Consider the following 27,667-nt stretch of genomic DNA (forward strand, 5'->3'; position numbering starts at 1 on the left):
AATACCCCACTCACACCTATGGATAGATCAACTAAACAGAAAATTAACAAGGAAACACAAACTTTAAACGATACAATAGACCAGTTAGACCTAATTGATATCTATAGGACATTTCATCCCAAAACAATGAATTTCACCTTTTTCTCAAGCGCACATGGAACCTTCTCCAGGATAGATCACATCCTGGGCCATAAAGCTAGCCTTGGTAAATTCAAAAAAATAGAAATCATTCCAAGCATCTTTTCTGACCACAACGCAGTAAGATTAGATCTCAATTACAGGAGAAAAACTATTAAAAATTCCAACATATGGAGGATGAACAACACCCTGCTGAATAACCAACAAATCTCAGAAGAAATCAAAAAAGAAATTAAAATTTGCATAGAAACGAATGAAAATGAAAACACAACAACCCAAAACCTGTGGGACACAGTAAAAGCAGTCCTAAGGGGAAAGTTCATAGCAATACAGGCACACCTCAAGAAACAAGAAAAAAATCAAACAAATAACCTGACTCTACACCTAAAGCAACTAGAAAAGGAAGAAATGAAGAACCCCAGGGTTAGTGGAAGGAAAGAAATCTTAAAAATTAGAGCAGAAATAAATGCAAAAGAAACAAAAGAGACCATAGCAAAAATCAACAAAGCCAAAAGTTGGTTCTTTGAAAGGATAAATAAAATTGATAAACCATTAGCCAGACTCATCAAGAAACAAAGGGAGAAAAATCAAATCAATAAAATTAGAAACGAAAATGGAGAGATCACAACAGACAACACAGAAATACAAAGGATCAAAAGAGACTATTATCAACAATTATATGCCAATAAAATGGACAACGAGGAAGAAATGGACAAATTCTTAGAAAAGTACAACTTCCCAAAACTCGACCAGGAAGAAATAGAAAACCTTAACAGACCCATCACAAGCACGGAAATTGAAACTGTAATCAAAAATCTTCCAACAAACAAAAGCCCAGGTCCAGACGGCTTCACAGCTGAATTCTACCAAAAATTTAGAGAAGAGCTAACACCTATCCTGCTCAAACTCTTCCAGAAAATTGCAGAGGAAGGTAAACTTCCAAACTCATTCTATGAGGCCACCATCACCCTAATACCAAAACCTGACAAAGATCCCACAAAAAAAGAAAACTATAGGCCAATATCACTGATGAACATAGATGCAAAAATCCTAAACAAAATTCTAGCAATCAGAATCCAACAACATATTAAAAAGATCATACACCATGACCAAGTGGGCTTTATCCCAGGGATGCAAGGATTCTTCAATATCCGCAAATCAATCAATGTAATACACCACATTAACAAATTGAAAAACAAAAACCATATGATTATCTCAATAGATGCAGAGAAAGCCTTTGACAAAATTCAACACCCATTTATGATAAACTCTCCAGAAAGCAGGAATAGAAGGAACATACCTCAACATAATAAAAGCTATATATGACAAACCCACAGCAAACATTATCCTCAATGGTGAAAAATTGAAAGCATTTCCTCTAAAGTCAGGAACAAGACAAGGGTGCCCACTTTCACCATTACTATTCAACATAGTTTTGGAAGTTTTGGCCACAGCAATCAGAGCAGAAAAAGAAATAAAAGGAATCCAAATTGGAAAAGAAGAAGTAAAACTCTCACTATTTGCAGATGACATGATCCTCTACATAGAAAACCCTAAAGACTCCACCAGAAAATTACTAGAATTAATCAATGATTATAGTAAAGTTGCAGGATATAAAATCAACACACAGAAATCCCTTGCATTCCTATACACTAATAATGAGAAAACAGAAAGAGAAATTAAGGAAACAATTCCATTTACCATTGCAATGAAAAGAATAAAATACTTAGGAATATATCTACCTAAAGAAACTAAAGACCTATATATAGAAAACTATAAAACACTGGTGAAAGAAATCAAAGAGGACACTAATAGATGGAGAAATATACCATGTTCATGGATTGGAAGAATCAATATAGTGAAAATGAGTATACTACCCAAAGCAATTTATAGATTCAATGCAATCCCTATCAAGCTACCAACAGTATTCTTCACAGAGCTAGAACAAATAATTTCACAATTTGTATGGAAATACAAAAAACCTCGAATAGCCAAAGCGATCTTGAGAAAGAAGAATGGAACTGGAGGAATCAACCTACCTGAGTTCAGGCTCTACTACAAAGCCACAGTTATCAAGACAGTATGGTACTGGCACAAAGACAGAAATATAGATCAATGGAACAAAATAGAAAGCCCAGAGATAAATCCATGCACATATGGACACCTTATCTTTGACAAAGGAGGCAAGAATATACAATGGATTAAAGACAATCTCTTTAACCAGTGGTGCTGGGAAATCTGGTCAACCACTTGTAAAAGAATGAAACTAGAACACTTTCTAACACCATATACAAAAATAAACTCAAAATGGATTAAAGATCTCAACGTAAGACCAGAAACTATAAAACTCCTAGAGGAGAACATAGGCAAAACACTCTCTGACATACATCACAGCAGGATCCTCTACGACCCACCTCCCAGAATATTGGAAATAAAAGCAAAAATAAACAAATGGGACCTAATTAAACTTAAAAGCTTCTGCACATCAAAGGAAACTATTAGCAAGGTGAAAAGACAGCCTTCAGAATGGGAGAAAATAATAGCAAATGAAGCAACCGACAAACAACTAATCTCAAAAATATACAAGCAACTCCTCCAGCTCAACTCCAGAAAAATAAATGACCCAATCAAAAAATGGGCCAAAGATCTAAATAGACATTTCTCCAAAGAAGACATACAGATGGCTAACAAACACATTAAAAGATGCTCAACATCACTCATTATCAGAGAAATGCAAATCAAAACCACTATGAGGTACCATTTCACACCAGTCAGAATGGCTGCGATCCAAAAGTCTACAAATAATAAATGCTGGAGAGGGTGTGGAGAAAAGGGAACCCTCTTACACTGTTGGTGGGAATGCAAACTAGTACAGCCACTATGGAGAACAGTGTGGAGATTCCTTAAAAAACTGGAAATAGAACTGCCTTATGATCCAGCAATCCCACTGCTGGGCATACACACTGAGGAAACCAGAAGGGAAAGAGACACGTGTACCCCAATGTTCATCGCAGCACTGTTTATAATAGCCAGGACATGGAAGCAACCTAGATGTCCATCAGCAGATGAATGGATAAGAAAGCTGTGGTACATATACACAATGGAGTATTACTCAGCCATTAAAAAGAATACATTTGAATCAGTTCTAATGAGGTGGATGAAACTGGAGCCTATTATACAGAGTGAAGTAAGCCAGAAGGACAAACACCAATACAGTATACTAACGCATATATATGGAATTTAGAAAGATGGTAACGATAACCCTGTATATGAGACAGCAAAAGAGACACTGATGTATAGAACAGGCTTATGGACTCTGTGGGAGAGGGAGAGGGTGGCAAGATTTGGGAGAATGGCATTGAAACATGTGAAATGTCATGTATGAAACGAGATGCCAGTCCAGGTTCAATGCACGATGCTGTATGCTTGGGACTGGTGCACTGGGACAACCCAGAGGGATGGTATGGGGAGGGAGGAGGGAGGAGGGTTCAGGATGGATTTTCTTTTAAAAATAAATAAAAAAATAAATAAAAAATAAAAAAATAAAAAAAAGAGAGAGGGTGCTTATTTCCAGCGAAAGACAAGTTCAAGGATCTTTTGTGGTAGCATTATTCATAAAAGCCCCAACCTGGAAACAACCAGGAAAGGACAAATAAATATCCATCAACACTGAAAAAGACAAATAAAACTAAATCTATACATAAATGGATGGAATATGATACAAAAATGAAAAAGGATAAAGCTCCTGTTACACACAAACATGATAAACCTCATGCATATAATGTTAAGTAAAAATAGACAAAAAGTATACACAATATGTCAATCTTTAAGGAAACCAACCCTGAATATTCATTGGAAGGACTGATTCTGAAGCTGAAGATCCAGTTCTTTGGCCACCTGCTGTGAAGAGCCAACTCGCTGGAAAAAGACCTTGATGTGGTGAAAGATTGAAGGCAGGAGGAGAAGGGGACGACAGAGGATGAGATGATTGGATGGCATCACTGACTCGATGGACATGAGTTGGAGCAAACTCCAGGAGATGGTGAAGGACGGGGAAGTCTGGCCTGCTGCAGTCCATGGGGTCTGGGGTCACAGCCAGACACAACTGAGCAACTAAATAACAACAAATACACAATATGATTCCATTTATATAAAATTCAAAAATAAACTTCGGGCTTCCCTGGCGGTCCAGTGGTTAAGACGCCATGCTCCCAATGCTCGGGGGCATAGGCTTGATGCCTAGTCAGGGAACTAAGATCCCACATGCTGCATGGTATGGCCAAATAAGCAAACAAATTAAAAAACAAAAACAGGCAAACTACTGGTAGTGATAGAAGTTAGAATAGTGATCATAACTTGGGTCTGGAGGTAGGCTTCTGGGGTGTTTGTATGTTTTGTATCTTAATCCAGTGGCAGCTGCATAGTTTGCTACTTTGTAAAAATGCATTGAGCTGCATTTTTCAGACTTGTGCATTTTATGTGCTTCTACAAATCTCTTTAAAAGATAGCTGACTGGACTTCCCTGGTGGTTCAGTGGTAAAGAATCTGCTTGCCAATGCAGGGCACATGGGTTCAATCCCTGGTCTGAGAAAACCCTACTTGCTGTGGAGCAACTAAGCCCGAGCTCTGCAACTACCGAAACCCAAAGTGCTCTAGAGCCCATGCTCTGAAACAAGAGATGCCACAGCAGTAAGAGGCCTACACACCGCAACCAGGAGTAGCCCCTGTGCGCAACTAGAGAAAGCCCCCTAACAGCAGTGTAGACCCAGAAAGCCAAAAATAAATAAAATTTTTTAAATATAATGGACTTTAACAGGTAAGTATTTAATGCAAATACAAGAACAATGTCTTGAGACTATTACATATGTAGAAGTAAATGCATGACAATACTACAAAGAATGGGAGAGAAGGAAATAGAAGTACACTATTGTAAAATTCTTATGCATGCGTGTTTAGCCACAGTTGAGTCGGACTCTTTATGACCCCATGGATTGTAGCCCACCAGGCTCCTCTGTCCATGGGATTCTCTAGGCAAGAATACTGGAGTGGGTAGCCACTCCCTTTTTCAGGGAATCTTCCTGACCCAGGGATCAAACCTGGATCTCTTGCATTGCAGGCAGATTCTTTACTGTCTGAGCCACCAGGGAAGCCTGAAGTTCTTATATATGAAATGATATATTATCGCTTGGAAATGAATAGTTTTATGTTAAAGATGTATATTATACATCCTAAACCAACTACTAAAATAAATTATAGTTAGCCAGTAAAAGAGATTGTAGTCCATGGGGTCACAAAGAGTCTGACATGACTGAGCAACTGAACTGAACAAAAGAGATTAAATGAAATCATGGAATATGTTCAGTTACTTAAAAAGAAATCAGAAGAAAAGGAAGAATAGATTTAAATCCAAGCATATCAATAATTACATTTAATATAGTCTAAGTACCCAAATAAAAGGCAGGCATGGTCTGACTGGATAAAAAAGCAATACTCAATTATATGCTTCTTACAACAAATGCACTTTAAATATAAAGGCACAATAGGTTGAAAATAACAGGATTAAAAATCTACATCATGCTCTCTTAGTCTGTTCAGGGTGCTATAACAAAAATACCACAAATAGAATGGCTTATAAACAAGAAATTTATTTCTCACAGTTCTGAAGGCCAGGAAGTCCAATTTTAAGTTGATTGAGATTCATGTTATGGCATAAAATATGGTTAGTCTTGATAAAGTTCTGAGTGAATTTGGAAAAAAAAAGGTGTATTCTGCAGCTTCTGCATAGAGCAGTCTATGAATGTAACTGAGGTAAGTGGGTTAATAGTATTATTGAAGTCATCTATTTCTAACTGATTACTTATTTGTTCTCTTGATTATTGACAGAAGAGAAAAGAGGATATGCTGGTAGACTTGGTGTCTGGTAAGAGCCCACTTCCTGGTTCACAGACAGCACCTTTTCACTGTGTCCTCACATGCTGGCAAGGATAAGCTAGCTCTCTGGGGTCTCTTTTAGTAGGGCACTAATGCCAGTCGTCAGGGATCTGCCCAAAGGCCCCATGTTCTAATTGCATTATCATGGGTGTGTGAATTCTAACATGTGAATTTGGGAGGTACAGTCAGACCATGGCACATGCTAACACTGGTCAAGAGAAAGATGGCTATATTATCAAACAAAGTGGATTTCAGAGCAAAGAAGAGCTCCAGACGAAGGTGGGTCATTTCATAATGATGAAAGATAAATTCAACAAGAAGACATAACAGTTGTAAAGGCTTACGCAGCTAATACTAGAATTTCAAAATGCATTAAAGCAAAATTGATAGAATTAAAAGAGAAATCAACAAGTCTACAATTATATAATGGGAGATTTCAATACTCTTCTCTCAATAATCAAGAGAACAAATAAGTAGAAAATCAGTTAGAATACAGATGACTTCAATAATACTATTAACCCACTTACCTCAATAGAATGCTTTATGCAGAAACTCCAGAATATACTTTTTTTTCAAATTCACTCAGAACTGTACCAAGATTGACCATATTCTATGCCATAACATAAATCTCAATCAATTTAAATAATTTCAGACCATGCAAAGTATGTTCTCTAACCACAACAGAAGCAGAAATCAATAGTATAAAATATCTAGTAAATCCCCAAGTATTTAGAAATGAAATAACACATATTTAAATAATTTATGGATCAAAAAGAAATCAAAAGGAAAATTAGAAAACATTTTGAACTGAATGAAAATGAAAGCCCAAAATATCAAAATGTGTGGAATGAAACTAAAGCAACACTTAAAAGGAAATTTACAGCACCAGATGCTTACATCAGAAACAAAGGGAAGTCTCAAATCACTGACCTCTGCTTCCACTTTAAGAAGCTAGAAGAGCAAATTAAACCCAAAGTAAGTGGAAGAAAGCAAATGAAAATGTGAACAGGGCGGGAGGGAGGTCCAAGAGGGAGGAGACATATGTATACTTATGACTGATTCATGCTGTTGCATGGCAGAAACCAACAGAACATTGTAAAGCAATTATCCTCCAATTAAAAATATATATGAACATAAATCAATGAATTAGAGAACAAAAAACCAATAGAAAAAAACTAATGGAACCAAATGCTCTTTTTTGCTATCAACCAAATTGATAAACTTAGCCAAAATCATCAGCGGGCGTGGGGGTGGGGAAAGAAAGGAGATACAACTTACATCAGGAATGAGAGAATAGAAATCATTATAGATCCCATAGATAGTAACAGGATAAGAGAATATTATGAACAATTTCATGGGAATAAATTTAACAACTTAGATAAAATAGACAAACTCACTGAAAAATACAACCAAAGCTCACTAAAAAAATAACAGACTACTTGAATACTCCATATCTATTAGAGAAATTATATTCATAGTTAAAAAATGTTCCACAATAATCTAGTAATTGCACTCCATTATATTTACCCAAAAGAGATGAAAACCTATAGCCTCATAAAAAATACTGCATTTGGATGTCTCAGCAGCTTTATTCATAGTCACCCCAACTTAGAAGCAACCAAGATGTCTCTCAGTAGGACAGGTATATGGATAACTGTTGTATATCCAGATAATTTAACATTATTCAATGCTTAAAAAAAAAAAAAGAAATGCTAACCAAGCTATGAAAAGACATGGAAGAGCTTTAAATGCATATTACTAAGTGAAAGAAGGTCATAAAACTGTATGATTCCAACTCTATGACAAGCTGGAAAAGACAAAGCTTGGAGACACTAAAAAAGATCACTGGTTGCTGAAGGTTAGGAGAGAGAGAGGGATGAATAGAGAGGATTTTTCAGCACAGTGAAATTCAGTCAGTTCAGTTCAGTCGCTCAGTCGTGTCCGACTCTTTGCAACCCCATGAATGGCAGCACGCCAGGCCTCCCTGTCCATCACCAACTCCCTGAGTTCACCCAAACCCATGTCCAACGAGTCGGTGATGCCATCCAGCCATCTCATCCTCTGTCGTCCCCTTCTCCTCCTGCCCCCAATCCCTCCCAGCATCAGTCTTTTCCAATGAGTCAACTCTTCGCATGAGGTGGACAAAGTATTGGAGTTTCAGCTTCAGCATCAGTCCTTCCAATGAACACCCAGGACTGATCTCCTTTAGGATGGACTGGTTGGATCTCCTTGCAGTCCAAGGGACTCTCAAGAGTCTTCTCCAACACCACAGTTCAAAAGCATCAATTCTTTGGCACTCAGCTTTCTTCACAGTCCAACTCTCACATCCATACACGACCACTGGAAAAACCATAGCCTTGACTAGACGGACCTTTGTTGGCAAAGTAATGTCTCTGCTTTTGAATATGCTATCTAGGTTGGTCATAACTTTCCTTCCAAGGAGTAAGCGTCTTTTAATTTCATGGCTGCAGTCACCATCTGCAGTGATTGTGGAGCCCCCAAAAATAAAGTCTGACACTGTTTTCACTGTTTCCCCATCTATTTCCCATGAAGTAATGGGACCAGATGCCATGATCTTCATTTTCTGAATGTTGAGCTTTAAGCCAACTTTTTCACTCTCGACTTTCACCTTCATCAAGAGGCTTTTGAGTTCCTCTTCACTTTCTGCCATAAGGGTGGTGTCATCTGCATATCTGAGGTTATTGATATTTCTCCCAGCGATCTTGATTCCAGCTTGTGCTTCTTCAAGCCCAGCATTTCTCATGATGTACTCTGCATAGAAGTTAAATAAGCAGGGTGACAATATACAGCCTTGACGTACTTCTTTTCCTATTTGGAACCAGTCTGTTGTTCCATGTCCAGTTCTAACTGTTGCTTCCTGACCTGCATATAGGTTTCTCAAGAGGCAGGTCAGGTGGTCTGGTATTTCCATCTCTTTCAGAATTTTCCACAGTTTATTGTGATCCACACAGTCAAAGGTCTTGGCATAGTCAATAAAGCAGAAGTAGATGTTTTTCTGGAACTCTCTTGCTTTGTCAGTTATCCAGCGGATGTTGGCAATTTGATCTCTGGTTCCTCTGCCTTTTCTAAAACCAGCTTGAACATCTGGAAGTTCACGGTTCATATATTGCTGAAGCCTGGCTTGGAGAAATTTGAGCATTACTTTACTATTGTGTGAGAGGAGTGCAAAATCATTGTACAGTAGTTTGAGCATTTTTTGGCATTGCCTTTCTTTGGGATTGGAATGAAAACTGATCTTTTCCAGTCCTGTGGCCACTGCTGAGTTTTCCAAATTGGCTGGCATATTGAGTGCAGCACTTTCACAGCATCACCTTTCAGGATTTGAAATAGCTCAACTGAAATGCCATTACCTCCACTAGCTTTGTTCGTAGTGATGCTTTCTAAGGCCCACTTGACTTCACATTCCAGGATGTCTGGCTCTAGGTGAGTTATCGCACCATCGTGATTATCTTGGTCATGAAGATCTTCTTTGTACAGTTCTGCAGTGAAATTATTCTTTATGATACTATAATGGTGAATACATGTCATTATGCATATGTCAAAACCCATAAAATGTATAACACCAAGACTGAACCCTAAATTAAACTATGGGTGCTGGGTAATAATGAGGTATCAATGTAGGTTCATCATTAAAGCAAATGTAATCCACTCTGATGTGGACACTGATAGTGGGGAACTGCTGTGGGCATCAAGGGGGAAAGGAGTATATGAGAACACTCTCTACTTTCTGCTCAATTTTGCTGTGAGCTAAAACTGCTCACAGCAAAGGAAAGGACAAAAACCTTTCCACAAAGAAAACTCCAAGTCCAGGTGGCTCTACTGGTGAAATCTACCAAATATTTACAAAAGAAATCATACCAGTTCTACATAAACTCTTCTGGAAAACTGAAAAGGAAAGAATGCTTCCTAACTTGTTTTATGAGGTCAGCTTTACACTGATATCAAAACCAGAAAAAGACATTTCAAGGAAAGAAAAACACAGACCAGTATTTGTCATCATGAACACAGATGCAAAAAATTCTTAGCAAAATTTTAACAAATCAACTCCAACAATATACAAAAGGGATTCTGCATCATGACCAAGTGGAGTTTATCATAGGAATGCAAGGTTGGCTTAACATTCAAAAATCAATCTTGTGACTTCTCCATAGCAACAGACTGAAAAAGAAAAATCATATGATTATCTCTATAAATGCAGGAAAAAATATCTGACAAAACCCAGGAGGAGGAAAGGGCAACCCAACCAGTATTCTTGCCTGGAAAATCCCATGGACAGAGGAGCCTGGGAGGCTACAGTCCACAGGGTCTCAAAGAGTTGGACACCGCTGAGCAACTGAGCACATGCATGCAATATCCACTGCAGATCAAAATTCTCAGCAAATTGGGATTAGGAGGAAAAATCCTAAATCTGATAAAAGCCATTTATGAAAAACCTACATCTTACAGCTAACATCTCTTTAGCAAGTGGTACTGGGATAACTGGTCAACCACGTGTAAAAGAATGAAATTAGAATACTTTCCAACACCATACACAAAAATAAACTCAAAATGGATTAAAGATCTAAATGTAAGACCAGGAACTATAAAACTCTTAGAGGAAAACACAGGCAGAACACTGTCTGACATAAATCACAGCAAGATCTTCTATGGCCCACCTCCCAGAATAATGGAAATAAAAACAAAAATAAACAAATGGGACCTAATTAAACTTAAAACCTTTTGCACAACGAAGGAAACTATAAGCAAGGTGAAAAGGCAACCTTCAGAATGGGAGAACATAATAGCAAATGAAACAACTGACAAAGAATTAATCTCCAAAATATACAAGTAGCTCACGCAGCTCAATACCAGAAAAACAAACAACCCAATCAAAAAGTGGGCCAAAGAACTAAATAGACAATTCCCTCAAAGAAGACACACAGATGGCTAGTAAACACATGAAAAGATGCTGAACATCACTCATTATTCAGTTTAGTTCAGTCGCTCAGTTGTATCTGACTCTTTGTGACCCCACGGACCGAAGCACACCAGGCTTCCCTGTGCATCACCAATTCCCAGAGCTTGCTCAAACTCATGTCCATTGAGTCAGTGATGCCATCCAACCATCTCATCCTCTGTGGTCCCCTTCTCCTCCTGCCTTCAATCTTTCCCAGCATCAGGGTCTTTTCTAGCGAGTCAGTACTTCGCATCAGGTGTCCAAAGTATTGGAGCTTCAGCTTCAGCATCGGTCCTTCCAATGAGTATTCAGGACTGATTTCCTTTAGGATGGATTGGTTGGATCTCCTTGAAGTCCAAGGGACTCTCAAGAGTCTTCTCCAACACCACAGTCCAAAAGCATCAATTCTTCGGTACTCAGCTTTCTTTATGGTCCAACTCTCACATCCATGACTACTGGAAAAACCAGCGCTTTGACCAGATGGGCCTTTGTCAGCAATTTGTGATGCATTAATAGAGAAATGCAAATAAAAAACCATAATGAGGCATCATCTCACGCCAGTCAGAATGGCTGCCATCAAAAAGTCTACAAACAATAAATGCTGGAGAAGGTATAGAGAAAAGGGAACACTCTTACACTGTTGGTGGGAATGCAAACTGATACAACCACTATGGAGAACTGTTTGGAGATTCCTTAAAAAACTGGAAATAGAACTGTCATAAGACTCAGCAATCCCATTGCTGGGCATACACACCTAGGAAACCAGAACTGAAAGAGACATGTGTAAACCAATGATCATTCCAGCAGTGCTTACAATTGCTAGGACATGGAAGCAACCTAGATGTCCATCAGCAGACAAGTGGATAAGGAAGTTGTACATATACACGATGGAATATTATTCAGCTATAAAAAAGAATGCATTTGAGTCAGTTCTAATGAACTGAAGCTGAAACTCCAATAGTTTGGCCACCTGATGTGAAGAACTGATGCACTGGAAAAGACCCTGATGCTGGAAAAGATTGAGGGCAGGAGGAGAAGGGGACAACAGAGGGTGAGATGGTTGGATGGCATCACCGACTCGATGGACATGAGTTTGAGCAAGCTCTGGGAGTTTGTGATGGACAGGGAAGCCTGGCATGCTGGAGTCCATGGGGCCTCAAAGACTCGGGCATAACTGAGTGACTGAACTAAACTGAATGAGGTGGATGAAACTGCAGCCTATTATACAGAGTGAAGTAAGTCAGAAAGAGAAACACCAATACAGTATATTAACACATATATATGGAATTTAGAAAGATGGTCATGACGATCCTATATACAAGGCAGCAAAAAAGATACAGATGTAGAGAACATATTTTTGGACTCTATGGGAGAAGGCGAGGGTGGGATGATTTGAGAGAATAGCATTGAAACATGCATATTACCATATGTAAAACAGACAACCAGTGTAAGTTTGATGCATGAAGCAGGGCACTCAAAGCTGGTGCTCTGCAACAACCCAGAGGGATGGGGTGGGGAGGGAGGTGTGTGGGGGGGATTCCCGATAGTGGGGGAGGGGCGCATGTGCGCCAGTGACTGATTTGTGGCAGGGGCCATCATAGTGTTGTGAACTGACTGTCCTCCAATTAAATAAATAAATTTTTTAAAATGGTGGAGAGATCTGACAAAATGTGGTCCACTGGAGAAGGGAATGGCAAACCTCTTCAGCATGCTTGCCTTGAGAACCCATGAAGGGTATGAATAGACAAAAAGATATAACACTGAAAAATGAACTCCCCAGATCGGTAGGTACTCAAATATGCTACTGGAGAAGAGTGGACAAATAGCTCAGGAAAGAATGAAGAGGCTCAGTTCAGTTGCTCAATCATGTCCAACCATCTGACGTGACTGAGTGACTAAACTGAACTGAAGAGGCCGAGCCAAAGCAAAAACAACAGCCAGTTGTGGATATGACTGGTGATGGAAGTCCAATGCTATAAAGAACAATATGGCATAGGAACCTGGAATATTAGGTCCATGAATCAAGGTAAATTGGAAATGGTCAAATAGGAGATGGCAAGAGTGAACATCAACATTTTAGGAGTCAGTGAACTAAAATGGACCAGAATGGGTGAATTTAATTCAGATGACCATTACATCTACTACTGTGGGCAAGAACCCCTTAGAAGAAAAGGAGTAACCCTCATAGTCAACAAAAGAGTCCAAAATGAGTATTGGGTGCAATCACAAAAATGACAGAGTTATCTCTGTTCGTTTCCAAGGCAAATCATTCAGTATCACAGTAATCCAAGTCTGTACCCCAACAACAAATGCCAAAGAAGCTGAACGGTTCTATGACACCTACAAGACCTTCCAGAACTAACACCATAAAAAGATGTCCTCTTCATCATGGGGACTGGAATGCAAAACTAGGAAGTCAAGATATAACTGAAGTAACAGGCAAGTTTGGCCTTGGAGTACAAAATAAAGCAGGGTAAAGGCTAACAGAGTTTTGCCAAGAGAACCCACTGGTTGTAACAAACACCCTCTTTCAACAACATAAGAGATGACTCTATACATGGACATCGCCAGATGGTCAATACTGAAGTCAGATTGATTATATTCTTTGCAGCCGAAAATACAGAAGCTCTATACAGTCAGCAAAACAAGACCAGGAGCTGACTATGGCTCAGATCATGAACTCCTTATTGCCAACTTCAGACTTAAATTGAAGAACGAAGGGAAAACCACTAGACCATTAAGGTATGACCTAAATTAAATCTCTTACGATTATACAGTGGAAGTGACAAATAGATTCAAGGGATTAGATGTGATAGACAGACTGCCTGAAGAACTATGGACAGAGGTTCATAACAGTGTACAGGAGGCTGTGATCAAGACCATCCCCAAGAAAAAGAAGTGCAAAAAGGCAAAATGGTTGTCTGAGGAGGCCTTACAAATAGCTGAGAAAAAAAGAAACGCTAAAGGCAAAGGAGAAAAGGAAAGATATATCTATCTGAATGCTGAGTTCCAAAGAGTAGCAAGGAGAGATAAGAAAGCTTTCCTAAGTGACCAATGCAAAGAAATAGATGAAAACAATAGAATGAGAAAGACCAGAGATCTCTTCAAGAAAATTAGAGCTACCAAGGGAACGTTTCATGCAAAGATGGGCACAATAGAGGACAACAACAATATGGACCAAACAGAAGCAGAAGATATTAAGAAGAGGTGGCAAGGATACACAGGAGAACTGCACAAAAAAAGATTTTCATGACCCAGATAACCACGATGGTATCACATGGTACCAGACATCCTGGAAGGTGTCTAGGCCAGACTTCCCAGACTGTGAGTCAAGTGGGTCTTAGGAAGTGTGAAAGTGCTGCACTCAATATGTCAGCAAATTTGGAAAACTCACCAGTGGCCACAGGATTGGAAAAGGTCAGTTTTCATTCCAGTCCCAAAGAAAAGCAAAGCCAGAGAATGTCCAAACTACTACACAATTGCACTCATCTCACACGCTGGCAAAGTAATGCTGAAAATTTTCCACGCTAGGCTTCAGCAATAGGTGAACCAAGAACTTCCAGATGTTCAAGTTGGATTTAGAAAAGGCAGAGGAACCAGAGATCAAATTGCCAACATCCCATGGATCATAGAAAAGGCAAGAGAATACCAGAAAAAACATCTACTTCTGCTTTACTGACTATGCCAGAGCCTTTGACTGTGTGGATCACAACAAACTGTGGAAAATTCTTCAAGGGATGGGACCGTCAGAGCACCTTACCTGCTTCCTGAGAAATCTGTATCCAGGTCAAGATGCAATAATTAGAACCAGACATGGAACAACGGACTGGTTCCAAATTGGGAAAGCAGTGCGTCAAGGCTGCATATTGTCACCCTACTTATTTAACTTATATGCAGAGTACATCATGCGAAATGCTGGGCTGGATGAAGCACAAGCTGGAATCAAGACTTTCAGGAGAAATATCAATAACCTCAGATACACAGATGACACCACCCTTTGGCAGAAAATGAAGAAGAACTAAAAAGCCTCTTGATAAAAGTGAAAGAGGAGAGTGCAAAAGCTGACTTAAAACTCAACATTCAAAAAATGAAGATCATGGCATCTGGTTCCATCACTTCATGGAAAATAGATGGGGAAACAATGGAAACAGTGACAGACTTTATATTTTCTTGGGTTCTAAAATCACTACAGATGGTGACTGCAGCCATGAAATTAGAAGCTGCCTGCTCCTTGGAAGAAAAGCTATGACAAACCTAGACAGCATATTAAAAAGCAGAGACATTACTTTGCCGACAAAGGCCTATCTAGTCAAACCTATGGTTTTTCCAGTAGTCACGTACGGATGTGAGAGTTGGACCATAAAAAAAGCTGAGTGCCAAAGAACTGATGTTTTTGAACTGTGGTGTTGGAGAAGACTCTTGAGAGTCCCTAGGACTGCAAGGAGATCAAATCAGTCAATCCTAAAGGAAATCAGTCCTGAATATTCATTGGAAGGACTGATGCTGAAGCTCCAATACTTTGGCCATCTGATGCGAAGAACCAACTCACTGGAAAAGACCCTATGCTGGGAAAGATTGAAGGCAAGAGAAGAAGGGAATGACAGAGGATGATATGATTGGATGGCATCACCAACTCAATGGACATGAGTTTGAGCAAGCTCCGGGAGTTGGTGACGGACAGGGAAGTCTGGTGTGCGGCAGTCCATGGGGTCATAACGAGCTGGACACGACTGAGCGGCTGAACTGAACTGAATAGCTACATCATACTGAAAAACGGAAGAGCGGTTTTCCTCTAAGGCTAGAACAAGCCAAGGAGATCTGCTTTAACCACTTTTGCTCAACAGGGTACTAGAGATTATAGCCAGTTAATAAGACAAGGGAAAGAAACAAAAACATCTAGTTTAGAAAGAAAGAACTTAAACTGCTGTTATTCACAGAGATGGGCTTCCCAAGTGGCGCTAATGGTAAAGAACCTATCTGCCACTGCAGAGGACCTAAGAGATGCAGGTTCAATCCCTGGGTCGGGAAGATCCCCTGGAGGAGGGCATGGCAACCGAATCCAGTATTCCTGCCTACAGAATCCCATGGACAGAGGAGCCTGGTGGGCTACAGTCCATAACAGGATCACAAAGAGTCAGACACTACTGAAGTGACTTAGTACATTCACAGAGGTATCATCATCTGTGTAGAAATCCTAAAGAATCTACAAAAACAGCTACTAGAATAAGTGAAAGTTCAGCAAAGTTGTGGGATACAGATCAGTTTACAAAAATCAGTCATATCTCAGTAATGAACAACTGGAATTTAATTTAAATAAGATAACATTTACAACAGCACAGAAAACTAAATTTTAGGAATTAGTCTGACAAAAGATATCTAAGACCTATACATTGAAAAGTATACAACATATACTGAAATAAATTATAAAAGACCTAAGTACACAGAACTGCATACTATGCTCATGGTTCCAGTGACTCAATATTGTTAAGATATCAATTTTCCCCAAATTGATCTACAGATTCAACCCAAAGATTCAACCCAGTCACAGTCATAGCCTGGGGGATTCTATAAAAGCTAACAAACTGATTTTAAATTTTCTTTAGAAATGCAGAGGACAATAGCCAAAACAATTTTGAAACAGAAGAACACATTTTAGGGACTTATATTACCTGATTTTAAGAAGACAGTGAAGGCGGGGAGTAGGGAGAGGGAGGGATGGCAAAGAGCATGAGGAAATTTTCTGGGTGGATAGTATGTTTATTATTTTTATCTGCTGATGGTTTTGCATGTATATGCATACATCCAAACTCATCAAATCATTGACTTCATTTATGTGTGGCTTATTATATGTCAGTTATGCCTCAATAAAGCTAAAAAAAATCTCATTTGGTCCTCATGTCCAACTTTTTGAGGCCATCATATCATCAGCTCCATTGTGCAAATGTGTAAACTGAACCTTAGAGTAATAAAGCGACTTAAGCGTGGTCACACAGATACCAACCTATCCCTCTCACACCTGAGCAAGGAAGAAAGGCTCTTCTCCCTGCTTCTCATTTATTCAACTAAAGATAAGTAGTGATCCTATGACATGCCACTGTGGTTGGAGTAAAGAGACATAGCAGTGACAAAAGGTCCTTCCTCAGAGAATCTGACACACTGCTGGGCCCAGGGCCCTTCTAAGCTGACTTATTAGTCTGTCATTGCTTTTCTCCTTATTTCACATACTGACATCTCTCAAAAGAAGAGAAACACCTTGTTGGGTTTCTGCCTCCCTCCCGGCTGCCCATGCAATCGCCATTAAGCATCGCAACACTATGAGATGGGTATCGCTGCCACTTTACAGCTAAGGAAACTGCCCAGGGAGGTGAAAGAACCTGCCGTGATCACAAAGCTGGAGGGCTGCAGAGCCAGATCTTCCTTCTCCCGTCCCAGCAAGTCAGGCAGTTGCTCTAGCAGCAAGAGCCCAAATGAACCCTGTTTTCCTCACAGACAAAAATCACAACCAGGTTCCAAGTCCCTGTGGACCAGAACAGCTGTTCACCAAACATTCTGTTTTGCGCTATGAATTCATTTAAAAGGAAATTTGGTTTCTAACCAGCACAAATGTCATAGCCACACTCAAGAAGTTAGAGGGAAAAAAAAAAAAATGAGTCTAGAAATTGCAAAGTGTTTGTTTTACTGGATCAAATGTGCTGCTGGCCTGTGTCTGTAGCCAGATCGGACTCCTGACCCAGCCAGCTCTCCCCACTCTCCAGGCAGGTCTTTTTCTGGGGCTCAGAGAAGTTCTCCAACCTCTGTTTCCATCACGAAGGGAGTGAGCTGTGAGGGGAAGCCCACTCTGTTTCCACTGTGACAAGAAATTCTTACAAAGGACAGAGCAATTACTAGGAAATGAGAAGCAAATAACAAACGCAGTAACAGATGAGAGACAGCTGCTTGGGCTTCCGGTGCTAAAGAGCATCAGCACTGAAACGCAGAGCCGCCTCCCCCATGCCTGGGCCACTGGAGGCACCTGGCCCACCCCCTACTACCTAATTCAGTTTTTTTTAACAGAGAAGGAGCAGGACAGCGTAGACGTCAGGAGGGCTCAATGGGGCTTTACTGTTATTATTTTTACTACCACATCCTAAATATATTCAACAAGTAACATCAGGCACTGTGCTGGGTCAGAGGATATGGGGTGAATAATTCTGGCATGACCCCTGTGGCCATGCAGTCTATAATCTAGGAGGGAGGCAGACTTGAAACACTAATTATTCAGGCTTTCCAAAGTCATGACGGTTCAGCACAGTGGTGAAAAGGCCTGTACATGAGCAGCGGCAGACGGCAGACGGTGAGGTTGAGAGGGAGCAGAGGGGAGCCTGCTGTAGCCCAAGCTCTAAGCTGCTCACCCCACCTCCTGAGGCAGGAGGAAGAGTCGCCTGTGATGGGGACGAGAAGGGCACCCCGATGGAGGGCGCAGTCTGCAGGAAGGTTGCTGAGATGGCAGGGAAACCAGGGAAGGCTATGGGGCAGCACAGAGCAGTGGGCTTGCTGCCGCCCTTTGTGCAGAGTCTGGCCGGGAAAGGGGGCAGGTCTGTATCCTCAGAGCAGTGGGGAGGCTTAGAGGGTTCTGGGCAGGACAGAGACACAGTGGGATTTTGGCTTTAGAAAGATGTCTCTGAATACAGAGAGGAGGTTGTCGGGGGGAGGTGGGAGGGAACCGACCATGCGGAGATGTGATCGGAAGATGGGTAGCAGTGACTCAGGCTAGGCTGGGGCAGTGAAGGAAAAGGTCTGAGAAAATGGCCCAGCATGTGACCTGAAAAAGGGGTTTTAATGATGTCAGCGAAACCGATCTCCTCTTTACAAATAACTGCCTTGCTGGCGGCGCTCTTCCCTTCTCCCAGGGCCAAATGCTCTGATTCCAGGAGCAGCAAAGACACACAGGGCTTGTCCGCCATCCAACACTGACCTCTGCTTTCAGGAATGCCCGCTTCTTCAGAGCAAGCAAGCAAACGGCATCCAGACAAAAGGCCAGAGGGTCAGGTTCCTGAACCCACAGGCAGTGTTTTCCTGAACTGCAACGTGTCATGTGGCCCCGAGCAAAGCATGTGCTTCGGCAGGGAGTCTCCCAGGCCTGCAGGCCCGCCCCTCAGCACAGCAGCAGACAGGGGGACCAGCCAGGCCTGAGCGCTCAGCCCTGATTCCGGGAGGGTGAAACCGAGTCTCTCTAGGGTGGGCACCCCCAGGGACCAGAGCTCTATCTGGATACCGCCTCCACTGTCTCCAAACACTTGTAAATGAGGCCCACCTCTTCCTCCTCCTCCTCACCGGATCTGCCCTGCCCCAGGGCCACAGGGAAGAAAAGAGCAAGGATCCAGGCTGCATGCCCACCCGGAACAGCCCCCCGCCTGCCTTCCACCTGGCCCGTGCCTCAAACCCAAGTGGCAGCTGCTGGTGACACTCTGGCCCCATCCCTCACAAGGCTCCCAGGCTATGCCCACAGCTCTCCTCTGAGCCATTTCAGGGAGGGACCCCTCCGGCCCTCCGTCTCCCCTCCACATCCTGCCCACCTCGCCCCAGGATGCTCTCACCTTCAGCAGGGGCTCACAGTCTCCTCCCGGTCTCCCACCATCATCTGAGGACATCAGTCCACTGGGTGGTACCCTTGTGCTTCTGGGTCACACTGTACCTCAACCACCCCCCAAAAGACCTTATCCCCCTCCACCTCAGCTACCCAAAGGCGCAGCCAGCACCCCGTCCAGCACAGTCATCAGAGCGACCCCAGCTCTGACCCTGAACTCTGAAATCCTTCTCCCTCCGGACCTCCTGGCCTCCCTCGCCCAGACAAGATGCTGCCCGCTACCCTGCTCAGCATCGGGACGCTGGGCTCCCTGAGCCTCTTCCTGCATCCATGGCCACTTCCTCTGCCCTCTGCTCCCCAAACTCAAAGTGCACCCCTCTGTCACCTGTGTCTTCTTGCCTCAGCCCTCAGGGCAGGCCCCTACCCAGTCCGGGGCCAGGCACCTCCCCACCATTGAGACCACCCTTGCCTCCCCACACTGCAGCACAGCCCCCAGACCAGTCTCCCTGAGTGCAGTCGGCTCTGTCTCCCCACTTAGAACAAAGTCCCTAGAATACAAATCTGTGCCCATCACTCCCTTCGTGAAGCTCCCCCATGATCCCCAGGCTAGCCAGCTAAAGCTCTGCTGCCTGCTCCTCTCCACCAGCCACTCTCTGCTCAAGGCCCCGACAGCCCAAATGCACTGTCTGTTTCCATATCTGCCCCTCACTCTTGCAGAAATGTGCCCACGGCCCCTCCACCTCTGTCTCTCCAGCATGTGGCTCACCAATTCATGAAGATGTCAATGAGTGAGAAATCTGGCAGGGGGGATGGAGCAACGTCGGCAGGGGCAGCGGGACTGGAAGAAACACAGGCGCGTGGAGAAGCTCCCCACCTCACTGAGTCTGGTACCCACTGCAGTTCGTTTCCATCACAGTCGGGTCTCTGGACACCCATCCATGCGCCTCTGTGACCCTGTGCTCCCCCGGCTGCCAGACGGGAAGAGAATGACACACTGATCTCTGGGGAGCTTCCAGCACACCCACACCCCCTGCAAGGACGTCCCTTAGGAGCACAGGACCCGGAGAACAACTACTCACTTTTTTTTCTCCCCAGACACTAGGTACCAAAAATACTGTTAAACTTGGGGAAATACACCATCTGCCTTTGCAGTGAGTTATTCACTCTGCCTGAAATGTCGTTCCCAACCCCATCCCATTCCCTGAATCACCCATCAGACAGGATCCCTTTCAGCCTTCCAGGCTCAGTGCCAGTTGCTATTGTTGTTACTGTTCAGTCACTCATTCGTGTCCAATTCTTTGAGACCCCATTGACTGCAGCATGCCAGGCTTCCCTGTCCTTCACTATCTCCCGGAGTTTGATCAAACTCAGGTCCATTGAGTTGATGATGCCATCCAACCATCTCATCTTCTGCGTTCCCCCTTTTCCTTTTGCCCTCAATCTTTCCCAGCATCAGGGTTTTTTCCAATGAGTCTCAGGTGGCCAAAGTATTGGACCTTCAGCTTCAGCATCAGTCCTTCCAATATTCAGGACTGATTTCCTTTAGGATTGACTGGTTTGATCTCCGTGCTGTCCAAGGGACTCTCAAGTGTCTTCTCCAACACCACAGTTCAAAAGCATCAGTTCTTCAGTGATCAGCCTTCTCTATGGTCCAATGCTTACATCCATACGTGACTACTAGAAAAACCATGGCTTTGACTATACGGACCTTTGTCAGCAAAGTGATGTCTCTGCTTTTTTAATACGCTAAGCTCATCACAGCTTTCTTTCCAAGAAGCCAGTGTCCCAACACAACAGCAGAGCAAGTCTTTCTGTGGCCCCAGGACACCGTGGGATGTGTCTCCATCCAGACCTCAGCCTCCCCACCATTTGGGAAGCTCGGATATGAACTCAGGTCTGAAGGATTCTGAACACAGTGCTCTTCACTGCTCTGCTACTCAGACCATCACCTCCTCTGGGCCACTGGCTCCCACCCGGGCATCCCTGAATGCTCTTCTGAGCATGAGCTCACATCCAAAATGCACAGAACCTATTCAGACCACGCGCTGGTGAGGAATTACAGCCTCGAGTGACTGGGAACTTCCCACACGCAGGCACTGCACCGAGTTCTTTCACGTGAGGTGAACACTATGGTTTCCCTCACTTTACACACTAGAAAACCCAAGCATAAAGAGAATGAGTAATTTTTTCACACTCCAAGCTGGGAAGGGTGAAGCTGGGACTGCACCCCAGCCTTGCCAGGCCGAGCCCATGCTGTCTAGCACCCCAAGCACGATCAGTGGGCCCAGAAGCTGGACTTGGGCAGAACCTGGGCTGAGTCAAGCACAGAGCAGAGCGTGCACGTTACAGCAGTTCATCCACTGGTGCTTCATGTTAAAACTAACAACAGGAACAGTTCCGACCTTCAGACTGGTCTCTGAGAAACCGGTGGGCCTTCGATTCCACAGGCCAGGAGGTGGGCATAAGGACAGGCAGATTCTGTAGGGAAGGCTGGCGGAGACAAAAATGCCACCTTGCCAAAGGTACCCTCTTCCAAGGCAGCTGCCATGGCGACCGCCCCCCCCCAGAAAGACCCCCTTCACCATGCAGCCCTTTTCCTGGGCAGCAGCAGCCAGGAATCCACCCATCCCTGCAACCCAATCCACCATGGCATGGAGGGGGTTCTAGGCCACAGCTAGCCAGGCAAATGTGGCTGAGAGCCATTATGCTGCAAGGTTGTATCTGCATTAACCTGCCAGGTTTTGATAAAATTGGTCACTTGCTGGAGTCACCAGAGAATAGTTATGACTCCGTATTTGCTAACCTCCATTTTCCTTGCTCTCTGCCAATCCTTAACTCACTGTCTGCCTGGCTTCCTCTGAGCCCTGGGCTGATGCTCTTGCGGCCCCGCTGGCAGAAACGAGCAAAGCCGCAGTTCTACCCTCAGTTATCAACAGCATTTGGAAATGTGAATCTTCAAAGACTGTGCTCACCAGGCAAAACCCTGGCTTTGGGGGAAGTGGTTACACCGCAGAGCAGGCACCGTGGTAACCACCTCCCCTCCTTGGTACGCCCTCCTTGGCAACATGCCTGCATTTGGCCAGATACTGTTCCGCTTCGGTGCGTCTCTCCTTCATTCATTCATGCTCCACTCACTCAGCACATATTTATTGTGTAGATAGTACGTTCCAGGCGTGGGGATTACAACAGGGTCTCTCAGGATGCAACCCTCCAGAACCAAGTGAGCATAAACTCTTTCTCTGCCCTGGTGTGTTTAAAGACCTTTGCGGGGAGGCCAAGGAAGGAAACCCACCTGGGCGTGTAAGTAGTAGGAGGGAGAGAAGATAAGAAGAAAAGGAACTAAAGACAAATAGAACTGCAATTAAATGTTCAACTGTAGCAGTCTGTTAAATAATAACAGTAATACTGATATTATTATTTTAAAACTATCATATGTGTGTGTGTATATGTGTGTGTGTGAGAGAGAGAGAGATGAATAATACAATAAAAATAATTATTTAATGTTGTTAGGATCCAAAATTGGCAGGGTAAAAGAAAACACACCAAAAAATCAAAGGAATTAAGTTAACAATCCCGGAATGCTAGGTTTGAACTGGAAAGACCAACACCGTACTGGTCGTGCTTCCACCGGATACAGTGGCCTAAGGGACGATCCTGAAACCTCAGAGGCTCACGGTGACAAGCAGGTCATTAGAGTGACTGCAGTTCAGCTGATCTCTGCTGGAACCACCGGGCTGTACCAAGTTGCGCTGGAATTCGGGCTTTGGGTCGGGGTCATGTCACCTTCCACATCCTCATCTGGGGACTCAGGCTAAAAGCACAAGAGCAATGGGTCCCTCAGAGAGAGTGGAAATTCTGAGAGGGCTGGTGAAGCTTCCTGACTTTCAGCGGCTCAGCTCACCACTGGCGTCCCATCAATTGTGCCCACGTCACCAGTGTGGCCCAAAGTCCAGGGGTGGGGAAATATACACCACCAGCAGGAAAGCCATGATAAGGATGAGGAGGGAATAACATCGCCCGTCCAATCATCCAGTCATGAACTCATGACTTTCAGTTTTAAAAAATAAATATCTCCTAGCCCCACCCACCAAAAAGGCCTAAAAGCATCGGCAGTCCAATCGCAATGAAAATGCTCTCCCCCCGGGGCTGTGGTTTCTAAACACTGTTCTCCACTAAAAGAAACCAGGACCCCTGAGGGACTGCCTGACTCCAGGTCTTCAGCAGGAAACTGGTTTATCTTGTATCAAGGAGCAAGGAATTTCTCAAAAAATAATGGGATCATGTTAAAAGGATACAGGAGATGACATGAAAGGGCTCCCATTGGTTAAAGACAGGATAATTTACGCATTATACTTTATACAGTTATACTTTGGCCACCTGATGTGAAGAGCCAACTCATTGGAAAAGACCCTGATGCTGGGAGAGATTGAAGGCAAGAGGAGAAGGGAGCAGCAGAGAATGAGATGGTTAGATAGCGTCACTGACTCAACGGACATGAATTTGAGCAAACTCCAGGAGATTGTGGAGAACAAGGGAGCCTGGTGAGTGGCAGTTCATGTGGTCACAAAGACTCGGACACAACTCAGCGATGGAATAACAATTTATGCATACAACTGACTGAAGGGATTCCCAGCCCCACCCGAAGCCTATGGAATCAGAATCTCCAGGCACAAAGGCTAGGCATCTGGATTTTTTTTTTTTTTTTTATGGAGCTCTCAACTGATTCTGAAGCACAACCAGGATTGCAAGGCACACGTTTCCTGACCTTCTGGGAATCCAGATCACCCAGGGTGCCCATCTCACTATCAGGTGCCAGCCTCTGCTCCCTGCAAAGTCTCATCTACATCACACTGACACGTGTCCCTTACTCTTTTGCTTCCGACTCTGGGGTGGTCCAGCTGTAACGTGGCAGACATCATCAAGGGGAAAGGTTCCAGTTTTCAGTCTGCTGACAACAATAACAAGAGCAGAGAAGCTGGGACAGCTCCCAGGGTGCTCCTTTTAACCACGGCTTTGACAATGACAATGAGGAAAAAACTTCTGTTTTTAGCTAACATATCACAGATCTAAAACGGAGAAGTTTGGGGTTTCTCCAGATACCTCGCAGCAGATCATTCTTAATCCTCACTTGGCAGCAGAATCAGCTGGTAAGCTTCTACAAAACAGGGCTGACCGTGTTCTGGACTCTAACCCAGAGGCTCAGATTCCACGGTCTAGGGTGGAGTCTGGGTACCCAGTGTTTCCAAGGCTGCCCAGGTGATTCTGATGCACAGCCGTGCTTGAGAACCACAGCTCCAAGCGCATCTTGAAAGCAAAACTTGACAGCAAAACTTAATGTCTTGTCACAACTTGACACGAGATATGCCCTGGATGAAGCACCTTCTGAACTGGAGTCCAGGCACCCAGTGTTTCCAAGGCTGCCCAGGTGATTCTGATGCGCGGCTGTGCTTGAGAACCACAGCTCCAAGTGCGTCGTGAAAGCAAAACTTAATGTCTTGTCACAGCTTGACACGAGATCTGTCCTGGATGAGGCACCTTCTGAACTGCAACGCGCTGGGGAAAGTCTCAGTCCGCTCCTGGCCCTGCCTCTTGAGAGCCCCCCACCCCTCCCCTCCTACAATCGGCCCGAGCAGCCATGCCTGCATCCCTGGGCTCACCGCAGACTGGGCGGCCCTCCTCGATGTTCAGGGCAGAGAATAAAGCTCCGAACGTCTACACAGCTCCAGGTCAAGCCAAAGCAGAGAACGTGAGCAGAGAGCTAATAATAATTCAGCTGAGGCAACTGTCGAGCAACTACTCCCCCAACAGGCTCCAGGGTGTAGTGCGCTGAGTGGGTGTTGGTTTTTGTTTTAATTAGAAAGAATGTGTAATCCCCACATTAGAAGAAAATAGAGAAAGACTTAAGTCAGCCAGTTCAAAAAATCAAACATAGTTCTGCCCCCCCAACTTAATGAATAAAACACACACACACAAATACAAATCACTGCCACGTCCTCACACAAGTGCTGGGCACAGCTAGCAATACTACTTTCCCCTTGATTTATAGTGGGTTAGACGCCAGCTCTAGGAAGGCCTGGATCCTTTGTCTGGCTTTGTATTAAAATACGCTGTTTTCTCAAAGTCTTAACAACACCACACTGTCAGAAGAAGGGCATCCTGTTAAGAGTGTTCTGAGGACTTCCCTGGTGGCCCAGTGGACAAGACTTCACCTTCCAATGCAAGGAATGCAGGTTCGATACCTAGTCAGGGAACTAAGACCCCCACATGCCATGAGGCAACTGAGCCCAAACGCCACAACTGCTGAGCCTGCACACCGCAACTAAGGAGAAGCCTGTGCACCACAGCAAAGGGCCCGCGTGCCGCGACAAAGACCTGACCCAGCCAAAAATAAATAGGTAAATCAACAAATCAATAATTAAAGAGTGTTCTGGAATTCATACCGTGGTTTCGACATGTCCCCCGACCCACACCCCTCTTCTCTGAAATCTGCACCCCACTCACAAAGCTGGGTCCGCTCAGCTGTGTGCGCTCGTCCTGGCCACACACTCCTGAGCTGAGTCACTGAACCAGTTCTGGACACGGGACTCAGCAGGGCTGGACTGAGACGGGCTGGGCCCGATCTGGAAGGTGGCTTCCACAGACATTGCGCAAATGCGGGCCCTTTGGAGAGGCCAGGTTGGATCACAGGGGCAGACAGAACAGGGCAGGAGAGAGGGGAGAGGGGAAGGCAGAGGCGAGGCAGAAAGCAGGGAGAGAGCTTGCGTCCTGCTCGGCTCTGTAGGCTGCCAGAACTCCAGGCCCACAGGTACAGAAAGTGTCCCCTTTACGCTCGTAAATTCTTCCTCTGCCTATTCAGCTACTTGAAATGAATTTCTATCACTTGATAACAAAACCAGAACTGGGACTAAAATAACTGTAAAGCCATGTTATCAACTGCTAGACATTTCCAGGAATTTTTCGAAAGACTAAATTCAACTTTTTTTCTCTTTATTGAATATGCTGTTTCTAAAAATATATGTATGCTTTTAACGTAAATACGTATACATTTTTGCTGCAGCAACTGGCTTCAAAATCAGAAACAAGGCAACCACCAGAATTTGGGGTCAACAGAAAGAAAGCTCCTTAAGGAAATGTTCCTTCCCATCTCCATCTTGAACAGTGAGTGTCTCCAGCAGGGGTTGCCCGGGAGAAGGCCAGGCCTTAGACTCAGGTATGGAGGCCAGCCGTGGGCACTGACTGCCCCCAGCCGTGGGCACTGACTGCCCCCAGCCCTGACAGAGAGGGCCAGACACGGTGCCATCCTCTGGAAAAATCCAAACAGCAGGCTCAGAGGATGAGCCCCTTCGAGAATGGGATTCCTGGATGCTCTCTTTGATGGGGGCTTAAATCGATAACATGCGTTTATAGAGACTTCAAGAGAGAAACCAAGAAACTTAGTCCCTCTAATGGGACAAAATCCTCCCTCCCCGCCCGAGCACTGCTAGTACAGAGGACAGGACAAGTACAGACCTCCGGCTGGATGGCTTTAAACACGGGTATGTCCATTAGCGTGATCTGGCTCTGCAACAAAAGAGAACTGGGGTTAGAAGACACTAGAAACCAAAAACAGCTGCCATGTGACTTTGAAACTCTACAGAATAATAACACATTCTGAGAAGTCACACTTTCCCCCTTGAAATAAAAATCAAGATAAAGTAAAAAATTGGGTAGACTTTGAAAACACCTCTCCCATCCCTTCCTTCTTTATAAATCTTGATCCACACCCTTCCTTCTTGAATGTGAGATGGACTCCCAATTTAGGGATTGATAATAGTAGCTTGGAGGGTACATTTTTTAGTTTGGATATTTTCATTCTATTTGAGCTTTTGTTTCAAGTTTAAGTTACTTCTACAACTTAAAAAAAGTTGCAGACACAATATTATAAGTTAGAATGTTAAACAGAGACACTCTCTATTACTCTAAAGTGATTTTTTTTTTAAATTGTGGCTTATAGAAAGTGTACATTTCTTTTGAAGCCTAAGCCACCTCTAAATTATATGGTGGAGTCCCATTTGAGACGCCCCCACAGACCAGTG

General features: G+C 43.6%; 1 protein-coding gene across 18 annotated transcripts in view; it reads right to left on the reverse strand.

Moving 5' to 3' along the window:
• Positions 1-27,667, reverse strand: part of RALGPS1 (Ral GEF with PH domain and SH3 binding motif 1) — a 299,000-nt gene that overhangs the window by 222,991 nt on the left and 48,342 nt on the right. For all 18 annotated transcript variants that reach the window (XM_086325117.1, XM_086325109.1, XM_086325108.1 and 15 more), the window contains exon 5: positions 27,102-27,152. In XM_086325117.1, the coding sequence (XP_086181243.1) occupies positions 27,102-27,152 (51 nt within the window). The remainder of the gene's footprint in view (positions 1-27,101; positions 27,153-27,667) is intronic.

The sequence above is a fragment of the Bos grunniens genome, chromosome 11, assembly GCF_055505025.1.
Source record: "Bos grunniens cultivar Pamir isolate PY7600 chromosome 11, Bosgru_T2T1.0, whole genome shotgun sequence".
Taxonomy (NCBI): Eukaryota; Metazoa; Chordata; class Mammalia; order Artiodactyla; family Bovidae; genus Bos; species Bos grunniens.